This window comes from Pleuronectes platessa, chromosome 2, assembly GCF_947347685.1.
Source record: "Pleuronectes platessa chromosome 2, fPlePla1.1, whole genome shotgun sequence".
Taxonomy (NCBI): Eukaryota; Metazoa; Chordata; class Actinopteri; order Pleuronectiformes; family Pleuronectidae; genus Pleuronectes; species Pleuronectes platessa.
Genome location: NC_070627.1, coordinates 23,128,708 through 23,149,562, shown reverse-complemented (window position 1 = coordinate 23,149,562; position 20,855 = coordinate 23,128,708). Strand labels below are relative to the sequence as shown.

The following is a 20,855-nucleotide window of genomic DNA, read 5'->3' as shown; positions in this document are numbered from 1 at the left end:
AGTCATGAAGATTGAAAGGCTTCATAACTCACATTCGTGCCAGGCCCCGTAGCACATGGTGCCCATGATTGACTTTGTGTGGAGATCTGGAATAACTAGATTGTTGTTAATGTAGAGCTTCTCATAAATGCCAATCCTCTCTTGGAGTCCTTTTAAATTATCTGTGCAGAAAATAAAACATACAAGGAATTGGCAGTTGTAAAATTCTTGTCTGCCTAAAGAAGTGATTTAGCGTTCATCCTAATCTATACTTGTAATCTGCCAGTTTCTTCTTTATATACATACAACCTGAACAACGAAGCAATTCTGTCTCCAACATTCAACTGGAGGAGCTGATGGCAGTTTAACTACGATGAGGCTGAGTTGAACACAATGGATGCACAAGTAAGAACAAGGAGACACAAAGACAAAAGAAATGAGCCCCTCATTTAGAAAAAAATACTTTTTTCATTTATTAGCAAGGCACAGTGAGAGCCAGCTGCTCTCTGGAATGAGGATCAGATGTGGCTACAGCAGTCAAATGTGATTGAAATAAACAAAACATGCATTTTCATTTATACTACAGTAAAAATGTTCCAGTCTTAACCTCTTCAGCAAATGATATTCATTAAACTGACATGGTCAAAAAATATTATTTCACAGTGTCTTTGGTCAAACTTAATATTTGCGAAATCAGTTTCAGCCATGCATTATCATTTCACCAAAAAATCGATTCGACATGGACAGCACACAGCATGAAAACGTCTAAAGTGGGCAAAGCAAAAAGGCAAATGGAAAAAAAGCGGCGTGAGCCAAAAGCATTTATATGAAACAGAAGATCCACTAGAAACCTTGCAAGAGCTCTTTGTCCACCCCCCCCATCATCAAAAACCCTGCAGGAAAACTAGTGTACACATCTGGCTCTTGGCCACGTGCCCTTGCCCGCACTTTCAACAAGCAGTCTAGGGTTTGCTGGCTCCTCCCAGTCTTTGTGTGCCCTCTGCCTGCTGTGAGCGCCAAGCCCCTGAGTCAAGTTTGTGACGTCTGCTAGCTCTCGCCTCTGGGACAGTGTGGTCATCATGTGTTCCAGCCTGGAGCGGATGGTGGAGTAGTGGTGCTGGCGCTCCTTGGTCAGCTTGTGGAAAGAGTCCTTCAAGGTGTCGTCTGGAGCTGCCTGGGTGGGCGAGATCTGTCTGGACTGCGGAAAGGTTAGAGAGGCGGCCTGGTTCGGTCCTGTGCTTGCCTGTGTGATGATGCCGGGGTGTCGTGTGAGCTGGAGGTCCGTCTGGGTGTCACTGTCCGTCACTGACCTGCTGGTCTGAGTGGAGGCATGGCAGGAGACGGTGCTGGGTATCGCTGGTTCCTTCCCTGGCAGCTGCTCTGCGGGGAAAGGCTGAGTCGTGCTACCAGCCAGGATCTCCTCTTCCTCCATGTGATGCTGCCCCATCCAGTCCTCACCTATAGCGGAGGAGTCAGCCACTGGGCTGCATTTACGGCGATCAGGAGTTGAAGGATCAAGTGTGGGCTGCTGCACCGCTAAGGTTTGGGGCTCGCGGCTGGGCGTGCTGGTCAGGCACACTGGATCCACAAGCCTCTTTCTAGCCAAGTGAGGGGAGGAGGTGACCGAGTGCTTGATGAGGAGCTTCTCATAAATGCCGCTGTTTCGGACACTTGAAGGTCCTCGAGTATTTAGAGGTAGAGACTGGGCGTAGAGGATGCGGAACTCTTCATCAAACTTCTCTGTTATCTGGCCAGAAAGTTCTATCAGATTGCTGCTGTTTAGTTTGCCATCAGTCCAGTTGAACCTGCACAGGAGTAACATTAAACAACATATACATTACATCCCATTTAGTATTTTTGCATTTTCAATACATTTTTACACTATTCTGGATCCTATCCACCGTGTGCCGTATGACTGCATACTTTGCTGTATTGTGTACTATGTGTTGTGTCCTGAATATATTGCGTACTTATATGTCCTGTCTACTTATGTTTGCACAGGGGATCAGAGAGAAACAGCATTGCAATCCTGTCTATTTCCTGTACATGTGGCAGAATTGACAATAAGTTGACTTTGACTTTGACATGAAAGACTGAAAGTAAACAGCTCAATTTGCTAAACTACGAAGAAAAATGTATATTATTTTTCACCTATGGTTTTAGGCATTTCCATTTTCCATAATAGCAGACTTTAGATAAAATGGTTAGCAGGCTGTTACCTGTAAGAACCTGTAGCGGCTCTGTTTCCATCAATCAGCATGAACCTCTCGTGAACTTCCCCAGTTATCCTCGCTCCTGATCTCATGTAATAAGTCGTACCGGTTATGGTTCGAACTCTCATTTGCTGTAAGGATTAAAAAAAGAAAGAACAGGAATGCATTGCATTGCATTTACGTGAAAAGATGTTATAATGCACCTCCTGAGAAGCACTATTTCGGGGCAGAAAGGGAAACTGATGCTGTATCTAGAAGGTGTCTAGAAGGTCGTGGAAGGTAAAGGAACAAAGTTTTTTATTTACCAACTATATTGTTAAGCAAACGGCTTTGAGTGCAAATATTGGCTATGTAGTCATGGCAAAAACTTAAAAAAAAGACATATGTTAATGTGATGCCATCTGATGATCCCGTTGTGCACACAGAGCCACACCCAGTTGTACTGAACCAAACACATACCCGAAGGTCGTCCAGGTGAACACCGACATTTCTGCACATCTTGAGGAAGGCAGGAGCACATAATTGGTCCAACAGGATGTAGACGGGGACTCTGCGTTGGGAACAGGCCTCCTGAAGATCTCTGAAGATATCCAGGTCTGTCAGGGAGTCTGTAACTATGGCAATCACCTGTAGTGGAAAAATACAGAGGTAATATAATAGAATTCTTTCTCGGGCTGCAACCGTGCTTTCCAAGATGTACCAAATGATTGTGTTTTCATTATTATCAAATGCAAGGCCTTATTCAAACAGAGCAGCGAATCTCTGTCCGACACCATCCCTGTAACGTGTATGCTGATGAGCTCTCTATTGACTGTGGTCTGTTTCCATGGCAATCGGCAGTAACGCTTGGTCAGCAAACAAATGACTTCTGTACAGGACACAGGTGCACCGCCAATTTTGCCTCCATTTTCCTGCGTTGAGATTTCTCTTTTTCACGGGGAGGAATGGAATTTCACGTGCTGCGGTAAAGGTTGTGTGGGGAGGATTAGACATGAATGTTTACATATTTTGGATTTATTGCTTTTAACTGGTGTTACCCACATGCAGCCTTGTCTGGAGTTCCACCTTATTTGGATGATATGTCTCGGTGCTTATTTTTAAAAGGGAAAATGTGCAACCATAGAGTTAAATTTTAGAGATGTACAAGCCCACGCCGTTTCAATGAGCTGACCAGTGACAATATACACTCACAGTGTGTTGTTACAGTCAGAGGCCCCTGTGTACAATAAAGACTATGTTCAGTAGGCGAACTCTGAATGACCACGCTACATTTCAACTGGTAGAGAGACTGAAACTACTGGTATAGCGCCATCGTCTAGATGTGAACCAGTTTTGAAATCTAGGGTTTCCAGATTTCCAATGAAAGGGAGAATGCAAAGTTTCACAAAGAGGAGCAAAGCATGTCGAGGCACATCTGGAGCGCAGAGCTCACGCAGGCCTGAGGTGCTGCTGAAGCTCCAGACTCTCCTTACGCTCCTCACGCTGGAATGTTTCTTTACAAAAATCGAGATGGGAATGACAGCTCCCGCCAGGAACAGCACGGTGAATTTGAATGCTGTGGGGAGTTTTTTTGTTTGATTTATCCTTTGGTCACTGCTTCCTTTTTAATCAAGATTTCCAAAAACAAAAAACACAAGTTCTAATATTCTGGCTGATCAAGGACATTCCATGGGGACAATCTGGCATGTATTTTAAGGAAGAAAAGGATTTAGAACTTGAGTGTGCCTTCAAAAATATTTAAATAAGTAGTTTTATATGTATAAATACACACACAAACAAGCACTTATTTTGTAGTTGGAGGCCTATTTGATAAGATATCGATTTTAAATGGAGCACAACCAAATCAAACTATTTAATTATAGGACATCTTAACAAAAAGTAACGCGGAAATTAAAGGATTTTAAGCAACATTTCAAAACAAATGACTGATGATTAGAAAAAACTAATCAAAATTAAAGCTGGTTATAATATGTTTGACTTTGTAGGAATAAAATAGACAAATATGGTACCAGTCCCTGCAGGGAGGTGATTTTGTTAGTGAAATAACAGAATCATTTGGTAGCTGATATGGAGCTGTCAGGTAATAATTACATTGAAGCACATTATTCCATCGTGCATACCTCTGTGGCACTTTTAATCATGCGCCTCGCAGCCTCCTTGCAGCTGTAGATGCACTCCCCGTAGCTGGGCTGGAAGTGCGCCACAGCCCGTGTGACTCCCCGGTAGGAGCCCGCGGTGAAGGCGGGCCAGCCGATCTCCAGCAGCGGCGGCTCCACGTCCGACACCTCGGGGAAGTAGGTGACGGAGGAGCAGTCAAGGGAGCTGCTGAGCGACTGCTCCAGCGAGTGGTCCTCCCCGTGCACGGAGGCGCACCGGGACAGCACGGCGGTGCTCCGGATCCGCTGGATCTCATCGTCCGACAGAAAGTTGGGGATCCGCTCCTTGGCGAGGAATCCCAGGAAGTAGTCGACTCCTCCTGACAGCAGCTCCTCCAGGGCCAGCCTGTGCCTCTCGTTGTAGACCTCCTGCAGGTTCAGGTCTCCGGTCCCGGTGCGTTTTGGAGTCAGGCTCAGAGGACAATCGTCCAAACACTGCGACAGAGCCATTTCTGTGGCTGCTGTGTTCACACCTGTCCGCACAGGCTCCGGTGCAGGTGCCAGGTAACGGCTTTGACCTACAGGAAGTCAAATTCGTATTCCTTGTTTCCCTCCGCTCCCGTGCGTCGTGGCTCCGTATTGGCTGAGGCGCAGGGGTTGAACCTGAAAAGCGTCTCCCGGCTCGCCGAGGCAGCCTGTCTGTCTAATGTAAAGCTGCTCTCATTGGCTCGTTTGGAAGCAAACAAGCCTCCTGTACGTCCCTCTGCTCTGCCCTGATCCGGTTACACCACAGAGAGCCGAGCTCTCACTCTGACACTTATTCCTGGTCCTCACATCCTCTTTCTGCTTGCAGTGAGGGTTTCTCGTTCTTTTTAATAAAAGATAAACATGCAGGAAAATAATTCAGCCATCTTCCCACTTGCCTCTCATCTGTCACTCTGAGGAGAGCTCATGAAGCTGTTTGCAATCACGAGGAGCAGCAGCACTTTCTGTTTTATGGTGTGAAGCAGTCACATGCAGCACATTTCCCACTATCTAAGGCCCACAGCGTTGTAATGCATGAAGCTGGTAGCTCATCTGTTTACAGGACTGAAAAACAATCATAAATAATGGTTGTATTTCCTGATTTTGCAGTAAAGAAACTTGTGCCAGCTTACACCAAGGCATGGTGGATTTAAACATCTACATTTATCATATATATATAAAATCTTATTTTATAGACGTGTTATTGTAATAAAAAAATGCCTATTTAACCGTCAACAAGATGTTCTGTCACGCCAGAGTCACACATTGTTTCCAGAAAAGATCTGATCAACAGTTTCTCACCTTAAATCAGTGAACAAGGTGCGTAAAGTAACCATAGCAACAGTACCTCTGTTGGCTCCTGCACATTCTAGGCAACAGATTTTAACTATCAAAGAAACACTGTTTAGAAATAATGAATCTGTGGAATGAAACACGGTGACGTAGCACTTTACATTTAGTGGGCAGGCTCATTCACAAATACCAAGGATGCTGACGATCTGTTTAGTAGCTTTGGTGACACCTCACGGAGGATACATCCGGATACTGTGTAGAAACATCACCTGTTTAGCCTAAATTTACATCGTACTATTCCATATGTTAAAGAAACTGTAAACCTTCAACCCCACTTCAACAAATCCAAATAGAAATGTTTTCTCCATTATTTTGGGAGCCTCTGATCTGCCACTCCACTCGGATGATGTCCTGTTGGCCTTATAATGCATTTATAATGGGACAATCCACTGAAGAGCAGTGTCTGCCCGAATCTGACAAAAGCTCAAACCACCACCAACACCACTGTCTCACAAACAAAACACTTTATAGTTATACATTCAAACAATAGGCCAATGAGATCAGCATGTATTGCTGCATCCAGACAAACAGGTATTTAAATCAAATGTACCAAACCCTAAACCTGCCCTACTACATGACTCACCTCTGCAGAATTTTTTTTACATGTTTGAGTGATTCATCTTCCTGATTAATAATCTTTGTTTTTCCTGACTGTACACGACCACAGATACTTGCAACTTCTGAATCCAGTCAGGACAAAGTGAGAAGAAGTGAAAATACATGAATCTCTAATACTTGAGGGTCTGTAGTAGTTATATACGCATTACAACTATGAGAATGTTATATTGATGTAATTTACAGGATATGGTCCAACTTCCTGTTACTCTAATACAATATTTTTTGTCTTTATATTTCCTTAACATCTTTGAAAAACCTATATTGTTATAGTTAATCCTTTATTGTTATTATATTACCCTTTTTATATTATTCCCTCTTTCTAAAGATGTCTCATTTGCGCCTTTTCCCTGTGCGCTTTTACGCACAGAAGGCCAACAAGGTCATGCGGGTCACAGCCCTTAAAACACATTTTACACCTATATAATTAAAACCTAAATAAAACATTGTTATGCGATCAAAGGAATGAGTATTTTATGGTCAAACATAAAAAATGAACATGAACATATAGGCTACATTTACAGCACATCTGCATAAATTGGTCATGCACCGTTACGCGTGTGCGTAAAAGTCTATTTTAAACTGGTGGGCTGAGAGGCCTGTGCTTTAAACGACATGTCCCACAACGATTAATATTCATAGTAGCCCATCAAGTTTCTTTTCTTTTTTTTGTCAGAAGACAGCAGCCATCTATATTGAGAAAGACATGTGACCTAATTAAGAGGACCTTTTGGGTGATGCAGCCCAGTGAAAGAGAAGATCACTGAACTGTCAAATCTACACACAATACAGTCCATGCGCGCATCAGGCTGCTCCCGGCGCCATTGTAACTATGTATAACCCGATGTGCCTTAAACCCCTATAACGACATACCCAAATGTGCACTGGGCTCAGTATACGTTCCCTCCTCCTCCTCCCCTTTACACACACGCACACACACACACATTCATCTCATCCCCGCCCCTCACCAAAATTTGAGATGAAAGGGCTTTTGGATTTTGGATGACGCTCCGAGTCACGTGTTCATAGGAAATACACTCGCTTTAATTTTTTTTTTTTTTTTTTTGGAGCTGCCTCGTCCTGCGCCGCCGACCATAGTTGTTTTTGCCGTCTCCATACAGTGTGGCAGAGGGGTTGGAAAGGTAATGTAATGTAATGTACCTTGCCGTGGTCACTGACGGGTTCACGCCAGTTCACCGGGTTCACTTGAGGAGAGCTCCCACCCCCTGCTCGACTCCTCTTCTTCTCAAAGCGCAACGATCGGGGCTTAATCCAATATTATTCATTTATATATTAATGTCGGATTCCATTTTACCCCGCCGACTGCTGAGGTAAGGACACATTTACTCTTCACCAAAAAGAAAAAAATTGACGCGCACACACGCCTCGTTATTCGCGTTGGTGCGATCTCTGTAAAGTTGCTTGAAATTACGCGTCGCTATTGAATATTGGATTTTCATGTGCTGCTGCTGTAGTCAAGGCAGTTTACATGAAGTCGCCAATGTATAAAATGGCGACAGTAGGTGGAGGAGGGGGGTGGAGGATTTTTTTTGGGAATATTCATAAGGTTATATAGAGTGCCAGATCGCCTTTGGCACGTCGGCTCCGAGGCGGCGTGTTGCCCCGCAGCCGTGTGAATGGAGGGAGACGGGTTAACTCGTCAGTTTGTCACAGTTAACAGCGGATCCTCCGTCTGGCTGCGTCCTGCGCTCCTCGCTCGCCCTATACAATGTGGCGTATCTGCTTTATTTTATTGCACAACGCACCGCGGTTGTTTCGCCGCGAGTCTGAGCGCTTTTTTTTTTAGTTGTAAGACTTGTGAACGCAGAGCTTATACAGCAGCCTCGTCGACAGATGTGAAGGAAAGTCCACAGATGTTCAAACTGCACAGAGAACTATCAGTTTGCCCCTATCGATCACTCTCTCTCTCTCTCTCTCTCTCTCCCTCTACACATTTCTTCCCCTTTGCCAGAGCAGAAAAAAAGGTAGGCCCGTGTCTCTGTGCACTGGACTTTTTCTTTCATTTCCTCCTCTTCCACCTACCAACATGTGCCGCTGCCCTACTCTTACACAAACACAAACATACACACACACACACACACACACACACACACACACACCGAGGCATATACAGTACAGTCAGGAGCGCTGCTCATATCGCACGAAACGCAGATATTTTGGAAAACTTTGGATTATCAGTCAGTGTTGCATTAGAAAATATCAATTCCTCCGCAGTCACATTTGATATCTTTGCATAAAATATTGGCCAAGCTTTGAATGCCAAGTGCCTCCTCTGCCTTTATAGGGGAGGGTCCTCTGTGCTGACTAATGTTGCCTCAGTGGATCATGTGTGGCTCCAGTATCCACAACACCCCCAAATTATTCAAGCAGGCGGTAGGACGAGGATGAATCACTGGCAATTTAAGGAAATGTATTTTAATTATTGAACAACATAAGCTTGTTACGTATAATGTGGGTCACGTGCAGCACCTCCTGAAATTTAGGTTTTTCTTGCAGGAGTAGGTGGACAGTGTCTCCAAGTGTGGAGTGCAGTCCACTCTCCAGTGGGCAATTTCTTCCTCTTCCATAGTTAATTTGCAGGCGTGTGTGATGACCGGCAAAACAAAGGTAAATGAGCTCTCGCTGTGCAGCTCCGGCAGACTGAGTTCAGCTTGGCCCAGCGAGTTCAGCGTGTGTGGAGGTTTTCACTCCAGCAGGACGCTTACACTTGGGGAATGTCAATTCTCTTTGTGGATCCCTGGGAACGCTCTTCCATCTCCCTTCTCGGAACTGCTCTAATGAGGCCAGGCATATTGCCTTTCATCCCTCACTCCCTGCAATTAGGCACAGCTCACAGTTTTCGTTATGGCCACAGCGGAGTGTTTGTATACACAGGCACAATGTAGTGGGCCAAGAGTGCCCACTCCCCTCTGCAGAGCAGAGTCTCTGCTCATGCCACCCCTCACGAACCTGCTGTACTGTACTTTTCAGGATTTGGTGCTCCGGTTTCTAACTGCAGCCATTGTGGATGTTATGTTTGTGTGTGCCTCCCTCAGCTCAAAATGAATCCCCTGCCAGAGAATACCGAGGAAGGTCATATGGGCATGATTTGCAAGATTTAGCTGACATGGAGTGTACAACATTCCTTGAGTTCAGAGAACAAAAATTGACGATCATGCCAACAAGATCTATTTTACATTCGTTTTTTGTCAAAACAAGTATTCATGATTGCAGCATGCCTCATGGTCCTCACAGAAAATTCCCCGGAACACAATGCCGAGCCCCATTTTTTCCAGCAAAAGGACGGCGGGCTATCGAGGTTCACTTTTATTTATCCCTTTTGGTATTGCTTTTGTCATTTGACCAATGCCGTATCAAAGCCCAGACCGCTCAAAAGACCCACTAAAGCAGCATGTTTGCACAGTTCCAACCAAAAGAAACGCCTGTGCACTGATGGGTGGGGGGGGGGGGGAACCTTGAGGCTATTGGGGAAAGAGCCCCTGCCACTTTCTCTGTCCCATGCAAGAAAGATTTGGTCAGCAGGAGCTGGCATTTGCCAGGCTTTGGCAGTTAGAGGAGGCTGTGATGTCAGCCATTTTAGGATGGACACTACAATGTGCAGTAAGCCGCCATCTTTCTTTCTTTTCGCATTAAGTTGCCAAATGAATGCCTGTAGTCTTGGCTACAGAACTGAAGAAGTTATTCATCAAAAGTGATGTAAAAGGATGCATGACTCAGAGTTTTTTTTCTCTGCGCACCATGGTTTGTTTGTCTGTCATTCATCTGTGGCACAGAAAGAAGCGTTCGGATAACAAAGATTTCAACACTACGCGCTCACTGTAACACAAAACAGGACCGTGCAACAAAGATGCTCAGACAGACAGTAGAGTGCAGTGGGTAAGCACTGCACAGCATCGGTCTTCAGGCCTCGGGACTGATTTAACAAGACAATAACAAAGACGGGAGGTCATTTGTAGCGTTTGCAGCTGCGATACTTCTTTGATCAACTGCTATAAAACACATGAGAACAGCGGAGCAGGGATTATAGCGTCGCTACAAACTGCTCACGAGCCAAAACGGCCAAGTCATTGTCGCGGACCTCAACCAAAGTTAGCTGAAAGAGACTTGAACCATGAATGGACTTTTCAAAGATGGCTGGCAGGGCATGTGGATTAAGTTTGTCCTGCACCGGATGCAGTCCAAGGAATTCAGTGTGTGTATATGCGCGTGTGTATCTAGAGGTTAGTGGGTGTGGGCGAGTGACTCTGCTGTGTGTGTGTGTGGCGAGGTGGGCAAGGGGAAGAAGGGGTTGCCATGGCAATGTTAACACATGAGTGGCACCACAGACCAGTCTCCCAGTGGACAAGACTGCAGTCACGGAGGTAAGGGTGTGTGTGTGTGTGTGTGTGTGCGTGTGCATTTGCGTGTGTGTGTGCGTGTGTGAGGAGGAGGAGGATAAGAGGGCTGACAACACCTGCATCTCAGACATTCAGACACTAATACACACACAAACACACCCATGTAGTAAAAAAAAAAACACAAACCGGCAGCGGAGACAGAGCGTCCACACTGAAGTCTCTGCACGCTGGACGGGTGGAGAACACAGTGTAGACTGGTACAGTGCTTCGTGATTATGACCCTTATGACTCTGAATTGTTTTTCTGCACACGTAACATTGGAGCATGAAGATTATTAATGTACAGTGCCGTTCACACACAAAGATGTCCAGCCTACTGTCAAACGAACACATCTCTCATTAGTCCACCCTGGCAGCATGATGGACACAGGAGACATGCAGGAAAGAGAACAATCGCAATTAGACAGTCAGCCGTCTGAAGGCTCCCAGCACTGGATCACGTTTCTCTTATAAATGAGGCGCCATTGTTCTCCATCTCTTTTCTGTGCAAGACAGTAATTGCTCTCTGTCTCTGGCTTATATTTGGGTGTCCAGCTGATCCACTCACATGACGTTAATCTATTTAATGGACATTTGGCAGAAAATGTTCCCTCGGAACAGATTTTCAGATTTTTTTTGGGGATCATTCAAATGTATCTGTCAGGAGTCCCCCCCTCCCCTGTCCTAGCACCAACTCCCAGTGGACACCAATTTTTTAGCAGGGCTGGGGGCTGACTTTTGAAGCAAGACAGCCGCGGATCACTGTCAAAGCAAATTACACGCAAAATAAATATTGTTATAAGTGAAAGAATTCGTGCCTCTTTTTTTTTCTTTTTTTCTTTTTTTTAGCTCTTCTGCGACTGTCGCATCAAGAGACTCCTCGTCAGTTATTCAGTTCAAAGAAAGATTTTTTCCGAGCGGTGCAGGTGCTAAGTGTTGCGGAGGTGAGGAGGGAGTGTGTGAGGACGCCGTGTGTGTGTGTGGAGACGTGTGTGTGGAGACGTGTGTGTGGAGACGTGTGCCTATGAGATGTCAGCGGGGAGGAATATTGAAACAGCACAGCCTGTCATCATCATCAGTCATCCTCTCACTTCAGTCCCAGATGTCTGAGTTTTGTCTTCCTTTGTCCTTCCTCCTCTAGCCTTCCCATTTTCATTCATGTGACAGGCGGCAAAACAAGAAGCACCCATCTCTGTTTGTTAATGTCAACTGTAGGTGACCCAACGATCTGGGAGTGTCTGAATCACTGGACTGTTTTGAATAACATTTTAATGTCGAGCGACCTTTTTTTGCAGCCTCGCTTCTCTTCCTGCTGGTAGCGGCTCGTTGTAGATTGGGCATGTTTTTCCTGTTGTAATATTGTAATTACTGCAGCAGTTTATGTGGTGATGAAAGAGGATACATGCTGCTTTTTTTCAATTGGTTTCTGGAGATGGGAGCAGCCCACTCAGCTGTTTGCCATTTTAAAGTATAGAGAATTCAATTAAATACATATTAATGAGATGTAAATATAATATTGTTATGGAAATGACAGTGTGAGGGCGCATGAGGGAGGCCCTTCTGTATATCTTAAAGCTGCTATTAAATCGGGCAGAACGTATAGAGCGCCATCAGAATTGAAACCTAGCCTAATCCCATTTGTTTTGAAACGCTTGTTTTCGAGAAGCTGAATGGTTAGAATGCGGGTCTTAGTCGGCAGAACAGGGCCCCTCCGCATACGCTGAGCGTGGGTGTTCGGAAAGCACTTCTGAGAGCTCTGCCACTTTCCCTCACTTCAGATACAACTCCCCTGGTCCGCCGAGATGAAAAGACTCCCCCCCCCCCCCCCCCCCCCCCACCAGTGCTAGTGCGAGAACATACGACGCACCGGGGACAGTGATCGTCTGAGTGTTGTCTAACTCGCCATTGAAACACAAGGCCGGGCTTTTCAGAGGGAACCATTCACTGGCTCCCTGTCTGGGAAGCCCTTGTCTCGTGTCTGATCGCACGTCTCACTGGCCAGATAAAGCAGCCCATTCTTTTGATAGGTGACCTGATTCTTTACGTAACCTTTCTCAACTTTTGGCTTGTCTTGGGTTTTCTCATGCAGGAAGTGGAATGTGTGTTCTTTCGGGGAGGGGAGCTTCTGTACTAGGCCAGCGTCTGTCTGGTCGCAGACCGCCGTCCCCTCTGGGTGCTGCTACACCAGTCACAGTTAAATTACCTTCTCCATCACTTAATTTTCTAAAACGTCTTGGCATCCAGCGTGCTGTTTGTGGGACAAACAAAATTAACCACTTCACCGCAGTGAAACAAAGCCTGCCCAGATTTTTGTTTTCCACAAAGTTCTATAACATTGTGACTTCTCTCACACAGATGTTTGAGATGTGCATGACTACATCCCTCTGTTACATGAAAGCTGCCTGTCTAAATCCCTGGTTCAGTGGAACAAACTCAATGAACGCAGTGTCCTCACCAGGGGTTAATCGAGTGTGCCGTCAGAGGATATCATGACCTCTCTGGCGGCAGAACATACAGCACATGCCCACGTCTGGATGCAGTGAACCGGGATTACTGCATAAGATGCTGGTGACCTAGTTCTTTTGCTGTTTGTTTTGTTTTGTTTGAGTTCTTTCTGTCGAAAAAGCAGGAGGAATGAAAAAAGAGGTATGGGTAAGAGGAGGAAGTCACAGTCTGGGATCAGTGCTGTTGGGGCAGTAGTTTGAAGGTTTTAATTCTGGAACAGGTTCATCTTTTATTTACCGTCCAGCCGGCCGTGGTGAACACACACGTGGAAGCAGTAAAACGAAAGTCTGTCAGAGTGCTTTTCGGTATGTGTAAACGTAGCACAACAAAAAAAAAACATATTGAAAGTATTTGAAACTGTTTTCTTTGTAATCGACCAACGGCATAAGGTGATGTCAAGGTATGCTGGATTTCAACAGAGGGCTATGACTGGATGATATGGTGTGTTTTATTTTTCCCAAGAGCATAAGTTTGCAAAAGAAGGTAAAGAGTGATTTGGACAGAGCAACTAGTTTTCAGCAGCGTGTCACACATCCATTTCTCTAGTCTCAGATGTGATATACAGAAACTGTGTGTGTGTGTGTGTGTGTGTGGGAGGGGGTGGGGTGGGGGTGGGGGGTGTCACACAAGTTCATGCAGAGGGCAGAGGGTCCAGTCCACTTAGAGATTTTACCTCATCATTTGTTTTACATGTTCTGTACTTTTTAGTGTTAAGATAGCGATTAAAAGCAGCTGCATCGCTAATGTAACACTGATGGGAGTGTATCCTTTGTCTTTTCTCACACTGTTAAATATTTGTGGCGTTGTGAGGGAGCAGAGCCATGTTTCCTTTCTCTTTACATAACGCAGAGAGCAACAAGGAGACATGTTGAAGTCGGCAAATACAATCCATCCTTATGAAGGCAGTGTTATAGGAGGGGAGAAGCCTTTGGATGTGGTTTGCTAATGGATTGGAGCGCCCAGTGATCTGTGTACTGTGATTATTTGCACGCATGTGACATCATGCTGCTTGTTGAGCAAATGTAGAATGAGGCGGTTGGAGTCGGCAGCTTGTAAGTGGCTTCAGATGTGTTTGTAGTTACCCTCCCTGACCTCGTGGGGATGTTTCAGGTCCTTAAAGGTACATGAAGACACACTTTAATGTTCAATGTAAAACATATGGCTCACAACCAAGTAGTTATTCACTGGCAAAAATGACAATAAACATTTAAAGTAGATTTTTGTATTTACCTTTTCCCCCTGTAAAAAAACACACAGCATTTAAAATAACAATATCTACACTTACAACATTTTTGCGAACAAACCCAAACCTGCATGGACATTTTTGCATATTTGTGGTCGGTATTACAATGTGAAACAGCTGCTAAGGTTATCCAGCTCACTATCAGTGTGGAGAGGTGAAGTGCATCCCACTCAAAATCTCTCAAAAAAGCTATAGTAGTCTGTGAATAATATTTATTTAGTGGTTATTCCTGTATGGAGGCAAGTGGTATCTGCCAAAAAGATCCTATCCCTGATTCATATTCGGCAAATCCCATTCACTGTACACTCTGTCACATTAGCTTATATATAAGTGCTTCTTACACGTTTCATTTTTTTTAGGCATCTTGAGGCTTTGCTAAAAATAATTCAGTGGATGCATGCCATCAGTAATTAGACGAGCCAAACCTATGGCAGCAGGGACGGAAAAGAACAAATATTGTCGAGATTGAGGGTCGTCTCTGGCTCTGTTGATTATTGTGCTCCTTTTTCTCTGAATTCATAAGAAGTGACAGCTAGACACCAGTCTGTAAATCCTAGTAAATAACAAGAACACAGACAGCCTGCATTGATTTGAAGGTGTGTGTGTGTGTGTGTGTGTGTGTGTGTGTGTGTGTGTGTGTGTGTGTGTGTGTGTGTGTGTGTGTGTGTGTGTGTGTGTGTGTGTGTGTGCGCGAAAGAAAGCGGAAGCCAATTAAAAGCCTTTTTCTTTGCTCTTCTTTTTATATATTTCATGGCGGCGGGGGGTTTCGGTATCAGCCCAATGTAATTTTAAAATATTGATAATATCCTTGTTGATGAACTCTTTATTTATTGAAATATGTCAAGACTGAAATTTGCCGCCTCTTTCTATGCAGTAATTTATGTAACCTTCATTTTGATTGAAGGCATAGATCGTACGGCTCTTTGAAAAGAAAAGCCCTGGAATCCTACTTCAGGGCTGTTATTACTGATAAATACCACCTACACTGATAACACTGAATTCCCACCTACACTTATTACTCTGTGTGGGGCTATTTGCCTCCTCTGCATCCTGCTGCTGGATTATCTATAAATATTTCAAGGTTTAAAATAGAAAAACAGGTTTTGAATTTTATTTGCACGGTGTTCAAGATCTTTTTTTTACAATTTGTATCCCTATGTTTTCCATGTTCTTTCAGAGCCGTACTCTCTTTTCTTTTTGATTAAATTGAATATGGGCTGCGAGAGTCACATCTCCTTTTTGTACTCTTTCCTCACAGGTTCCCTGGGAGCTGTTAAACTCGTCCATGTGACAGGAGTCCTGAAGTGGCAGAAGGCATGAAGCAACACTGTGATCTCATAGTGGCTGGTCCATGACACTAAACTCCATTCAACCCTCTCCACTATCCACCCACCCTCTGTTCTCATCATACCGGACAACCAATCACCACTCACTCTTCCATCGACACAACATTGCACGATGGCCAGCAAGAGGAAATCCACTGTACCCTGCATGATACCATCCAAATCCAAACATGTGCGTGAGGAAATCATACTGGGTTCGCTACCAGAACTCCTACCAACAATCCCAGAGGACAGCATACTCAGCATCTCTGGAGAAGAGTCTGGCCATTTTTCTCACAGCTCCTCCAAATCGGAGAGTGGCAGCGAGATGCAAAAAGGAGGCACGTACAGCTGCTCGACTTGTCGTTTTGAATCCAGAGATCTTAACTACTTTTTGGATCACATGCACAACTGCCACTCAGACTTCAGGGCACAGCCCACCTTCTACTGCCTGAACTGTGGGGTGTCCGTCGTCCGCTTCGAGGGTCTGGCTCTGCATAACGCCAACGCTCACCCTAAGATAATGGAGGGCTTGGTCACTGCCTCCCTAAATGTCAACAAGAGGGACGGAGTTACAACGGTGGAACAAAGTCTGTTCACAGAAAGTGGAGAAGACTACAGAGAATCTGGGATCTCCCTCACCAAAACACCTATTGCAAAGATGATGAAAGCCAAGGGGGAGCACAAAAGGATTGTGGTTTCTCACACCGTGGAGGTACGGAAGATTGACCCTGGAAAGGATGTAGACCCCAGCATGCTGACAAATGTGCCTGAACTCCAAAACGGGGCTCTAAGTGTTTCTAGCGCCCCAGCTATGCCGAGGACATCTGTCGCTCACTTTATTACGAAGACAGTGCCCAACCAAGTCTTTCACCAGCACACTCCCTCCCTTTACTCCCCCCCTTTCTCCAGTTCCAATAAAGACCTTCCAAAGGTGATGATCCCACTCAGCAGCATCCCCACCTACGATGCTGCTATGGACACCAGCAGCTTTCTCAAGACATCCTTTGGTAAGTTCCCTTACCCGACCAAAGCTGAGCTCTGCTACCTGACAGTGGTCTCGGAGTTCCCAGAGGAGCAGATCAAACTGTGGTTTACTGCCCAGAGGCTTAAGCAAGGCATAAGCTGGTCTCCCGAAGAGATCGAGGAGGCCAGGAGGAAGATGTTCAACACCGTGTTCCAAGGTGGAGCGCCTCAGAAGCAGCCAACTGTGCAACGGCACGTCAATCACATTGTGACTCACCACACTGTCCACGCCCAGCCAGGCTCAAAAGGACCAAACTATCAGATGCCCAAAGTTCCCTATGGCAGCATAAAAACAAGGCCTCTGGGAGTCCTGGCCACACAGGCCAGCATGTCAACCAACCCCAATGTCACCAGGGTCTCATATTCTACTCCAATCGTCCCCCCAAAATGTCCGCCCATAGTCAGAACAACACAGGTACTGACAAAGAATACCCAACCCACTGTGGAGACAGTCAAGAGCAATGGCGTCAGCCTGGACATGGCTGGAAACGGTGGTTTTGTGAGTAGCACCAGCAGCAGTCGAAGCAGCAGTAGCAGCAGTAGTTGCAGTAGTAGCAGCAGCATCAGCAGCTATTCTAGCAGTAGTAACGGTGGTGAGACTGTCACCAGGAAAACGGTGCATAACAGCAGCCCCACAAACAGCATCAACAGCATTGCCACTTGCTCTGCCAACATTAGCAATAATGATGCGCGCCGTGTTGCTGACACTAACGGCAAACCAAATCCCAAAAGCAACTGTTTACCAATTCGATCGGAAGCTTCAAACGGCACAGAGAGTCACGCAATCATCACCAACACCAGCAAATCCAGTGTCACCAATAACAGTCACAGCAGCGGCGTCATCAGTCCACAGGAGCCGGCTAACACCGCAAAGCACGACGACAGGCCCAACAACAACATCCACATGTCTAACAACAGTATTAGCAGTGAATATCCCAGTACTACCAGTAATGACAGTGTACCGAGCCTAAACCATGCCAGCAAATCCCCAACTGAAAGCACCAGCACCACTGTCATTACAAAAAGCATGTCATCCATTTTAGATGAGGGCAAATGCAACACGGACTTCCCAATAAAAGGCATGTCAATCTTAAAGCAGCTCATTAAGGATGAGGATCCGTTTGCTGTGGAGCGAGGCGGCCCAGGGCTGAAAGTCGACCCCATCAAGATCAACTTCAAGAGGCTGAAGATGAACGAGTCCGAGACCACATCTGAGATTGTACATCGGGAACACAATTCCGAGGCAGCCGAAGTCACCGCCTCTCAGCCGTCCTTCTCCCCGCCCTGGGGCAACAAGACCCCCCAGCAGCTGAATATCCTCCGAGGTGTTTTCTTCAACACCCGCTGGCCCGGCAGTCAGCAGTATGAGGACTTAAGCGTCCAGACGGGCCTTCCCAAATCAGAGGTGGTGCGCTGGTTCAGCGACTGTAGGTACAGCCACAAGAATGGGCAGCTGAAGTGGCTGGAGACCTATCAGCGACTTCCAGGGGAGTCGGAGGAGGGGGCAAGGGCCCACGGAGACGTCAAAGCTGAATCACCGAAGGACCCTCAAGCAGCCAAAAATAAATTTATTGAGAAAGACACGAACAAGCACCTTGAAGGAGAAGCAGGACTGATCTCAGGGCAGCAGGTTGTGTGGCAGGATTCATACTCACCGCTGCTCGGGCTGATGGGGTCGGAGGGGGGCGGAGACCACGGCCAAGCTGAGGAGTCGGCGCCTCCAGAAGTCCTGCAGGATCCCTGGTCAGAGAGAGCAGCCGACCACCAGCAGCCAGTGGCCAGTCAGTCGCTCATCGAACAACAGACCGATGGCAACCAGGCCAGGTACTACAGTCACTGTGCTTGAATTACAAAGTGAGATAAAAGCCTCTGAAGTAAGATACACTTCTCATCCAAGTGTCTTATGATATTGTACAAGCTTAGGGCTGCTAATCAATCAAAGAAGCTGCGAAAGCAAGGTGGAGTGATGAAAGCGGGACAGCTTGTTTGTAGTGGCTGCTGCGTGATGTACAGTGAAAAGGAGGCAGGAGAAGTGCGTACAGGTACTAACGCTGAGTAGCTTATTTGGGCAATCAAAGGTCCATGTTTAAGATGCTATTTTTAGATTAAGTCGAAGTCTGAAGCGTTGAATTATAGATTGAGAGCGCATGCTAATATATGTGAATAAATCATGACAATTGTCTTTGGTGAGATAGATTTCCGAGAGGCAAGTCGACCCATACGCAGGCGCCTTTTTACAGTGCTGCCTCTCTCTTGTGTGTGTGTTTGCTGATCAGGGATCGCCTGAGGATGGAGCTCCTGGAGGTGTGATGATGCCGGGGCCCAGAGTTCGCCAGAGGAACACAATGTTTTAAAGGTTGGCTCGCTCCCCTGGCCGTGGTGTAAAAAAAAGAAAAGAAAACTAGAGTGTTCATAATGACAGCAGATGTGATTGTAGCTGGACCGTTGGACTCTGACTGTAACTGTGAATACCCCCCCCCCCCTCCTCCTCCTACGCCTTCTCTTCCATCTGCCATCACTTCCTGCTATCGTCAAAAAGAAAGAACTTCTCACCTTTTGAGTTCTGTGATGTTTAAGCCTTTCATGCTTCTTTGTGGTTGTGTGGGGAGGGTGCACAATGAGGTCAGTACGAGGGATCAAAGAAAACGAGCGAGAGAAGACGCACACTGACTGGAAAACTGACTTGAATGAGCGAAGATAGGATAGGATAGGGCCGAATGATATTGTTTTGGGTCAGAGGGGGGAAATATATATATATGATTGAAACTGCACTATACGAGAGGGTTTGTACTGACTGGACAAACTAAAGATGTGTCGAGGAAATGTTATTGTTGGCTTTGTGATATTTTTTACTTTTTTAGCAACCAGTACTTCAGCACTGCCTTGAATTTTACTTTTTCCGTTATGTTTTTTTCAATTCTATTACTCTTCTATAGTCACTGTAAGTCCAGATGCAATCAAACATGTTTTATTTAGATCTGTATTAATGTCGGTGTCACGTTGCAGTTCAGCTACACGCAAGAGACTATATACTGTACAATGCACTAATGAAGACAGCAATGCTAGAAAAATCACACTGCCCCACATTAAAGGTATTGACGGCTTTGTCGAGATCAATACACTACACTGCCCTGCAAACTGAACAGAGAGAAGCCTGTCACGCTAACGTTGCCTTACTCAGCTCTGTCCATGTGTTTATATGACCTGTCTGTCCATCACCTTGCTTTCCAGCTACTGTGCTGTCCTGAAAAAAAGAAAGAAAAAAAAAAAACATGCCAGTGCATCGATGGTCACTGTTGGTCTATATCTGTGAAAAAAAAAATCTTGTGCTGCTTTCTGTACACTTGGAGATGTTTAACTTTAAGATGTAATTGTATCAAATATTGTTACTGGCAAAAATGTTGTTTAATGCAAAATTATCAATTTGATCCCTAGACAATGACAGAGTGAGATATTGTGCTAGCTAGAGAGCCAAATGAGGAGATCTTTGCTCTCCTCTGAATTTTCTTGTGTTTATATAAACATACAGTCACTACATAAATCCTATTAAGCTGCATCTTTGTCAGGCTGCTAATAGCTAATGAACGGTGCTATACCATCCAAAGTGAAATTGGAGGTTGATCTCCTACCAGCAGTGTATGCACTTGTGTCGAATGTTACAAATTTATTTTGGTTTGAGATAAATGGAATCTGGACTTACGGTGTTATGATCACTTAAAAAGAAACTTTTATGAAATAGTCTGATCATAAAGCACTGTTGTATCATCCTTTCTACACTTCTGAATCTTTACAGAATAAACTGAATACTCACCAAGCACTGACGCCTCATTATTTGATCAGCCCCTTGCACGAGGAGAGAACTTGCATTGTTCCATGATTGCAATTCAAACTACTCAATGTGACGAATGAGGGAGTAACATGCACTGGACAAATGCATACAGCCTCACCTGCTGGTGAGAAGCACGCAGTACAAGTAGCATTGAGCACTGATCCCGGGAGGAACATTTTTCAGTCAGTTTCCATGGCAGGCAATCCTTCCAGAATTTATTTTGTCTTCATAGTCTATGGCGAGTTATTTGGTCT

At 45.4% G+C, this 20,855-nt stretch overlaps 2 protein-coding genes across 3 annotated transcripts; one reads left to right on the top strand and one right to left on the bottom strand.

The window, feature by feature from the left end:
* Positions 1-427: 427 nt before the first annotated feature.
* fam83d (family with sequence similarity 83 member D) lies at positions 428-7,786 on the bottom strand. Its single transcript, XM_053436344.1, has 4 exons — positions 4,313-7,786; positions 2,652-2,819; positions 2,199-2,323; positions 428-1,784 (listed from the first exon to the last, which is right to left on the bottom strand). Exons 1-4 carry the CDS (start codon positions 4,796-4,798, stop codon positions 884-886), a joined length of 1,680 nt encoding a protein of 559 aa, XP_053292319.1. The 5' UTR covers positions 4,799-7,786; the 3' UTR covers positions 428-883.
* zhx3a (zinc fingers and homeoboxes 3a) lies at positions 7,328-20,587 on the top strand. Of its 2 annotated transcripts, none has more exons than XM_053436332.1 (3): positions 7,328-7,422; positions 15,683-18,596; positions 19,049-20,587. In XM_053436332.1, exons 2-3 carry the CDS (start codon positions 15,883-15,885, stop codon positions 19,080-19,082), a joined length of 2,748 nt encoding a protein of 915 aa, XP_053292307.1. In that variant the 5' UTR covers positions 7,328-7,422; positions 15,683-15,882; the 3' UTR covers positions 19,083-20,587. The 2 variants fall into 2 exon arrangements, with proteins under 2 accessions (XP_053292307.1, XP_053292300.1); XM_053436325.1 differs by having other exon boundaries at positions 7,344-7,611.
* The last annotated feature ends 268 nt before the right edge of the window (positions 20,588-20,855 follow it).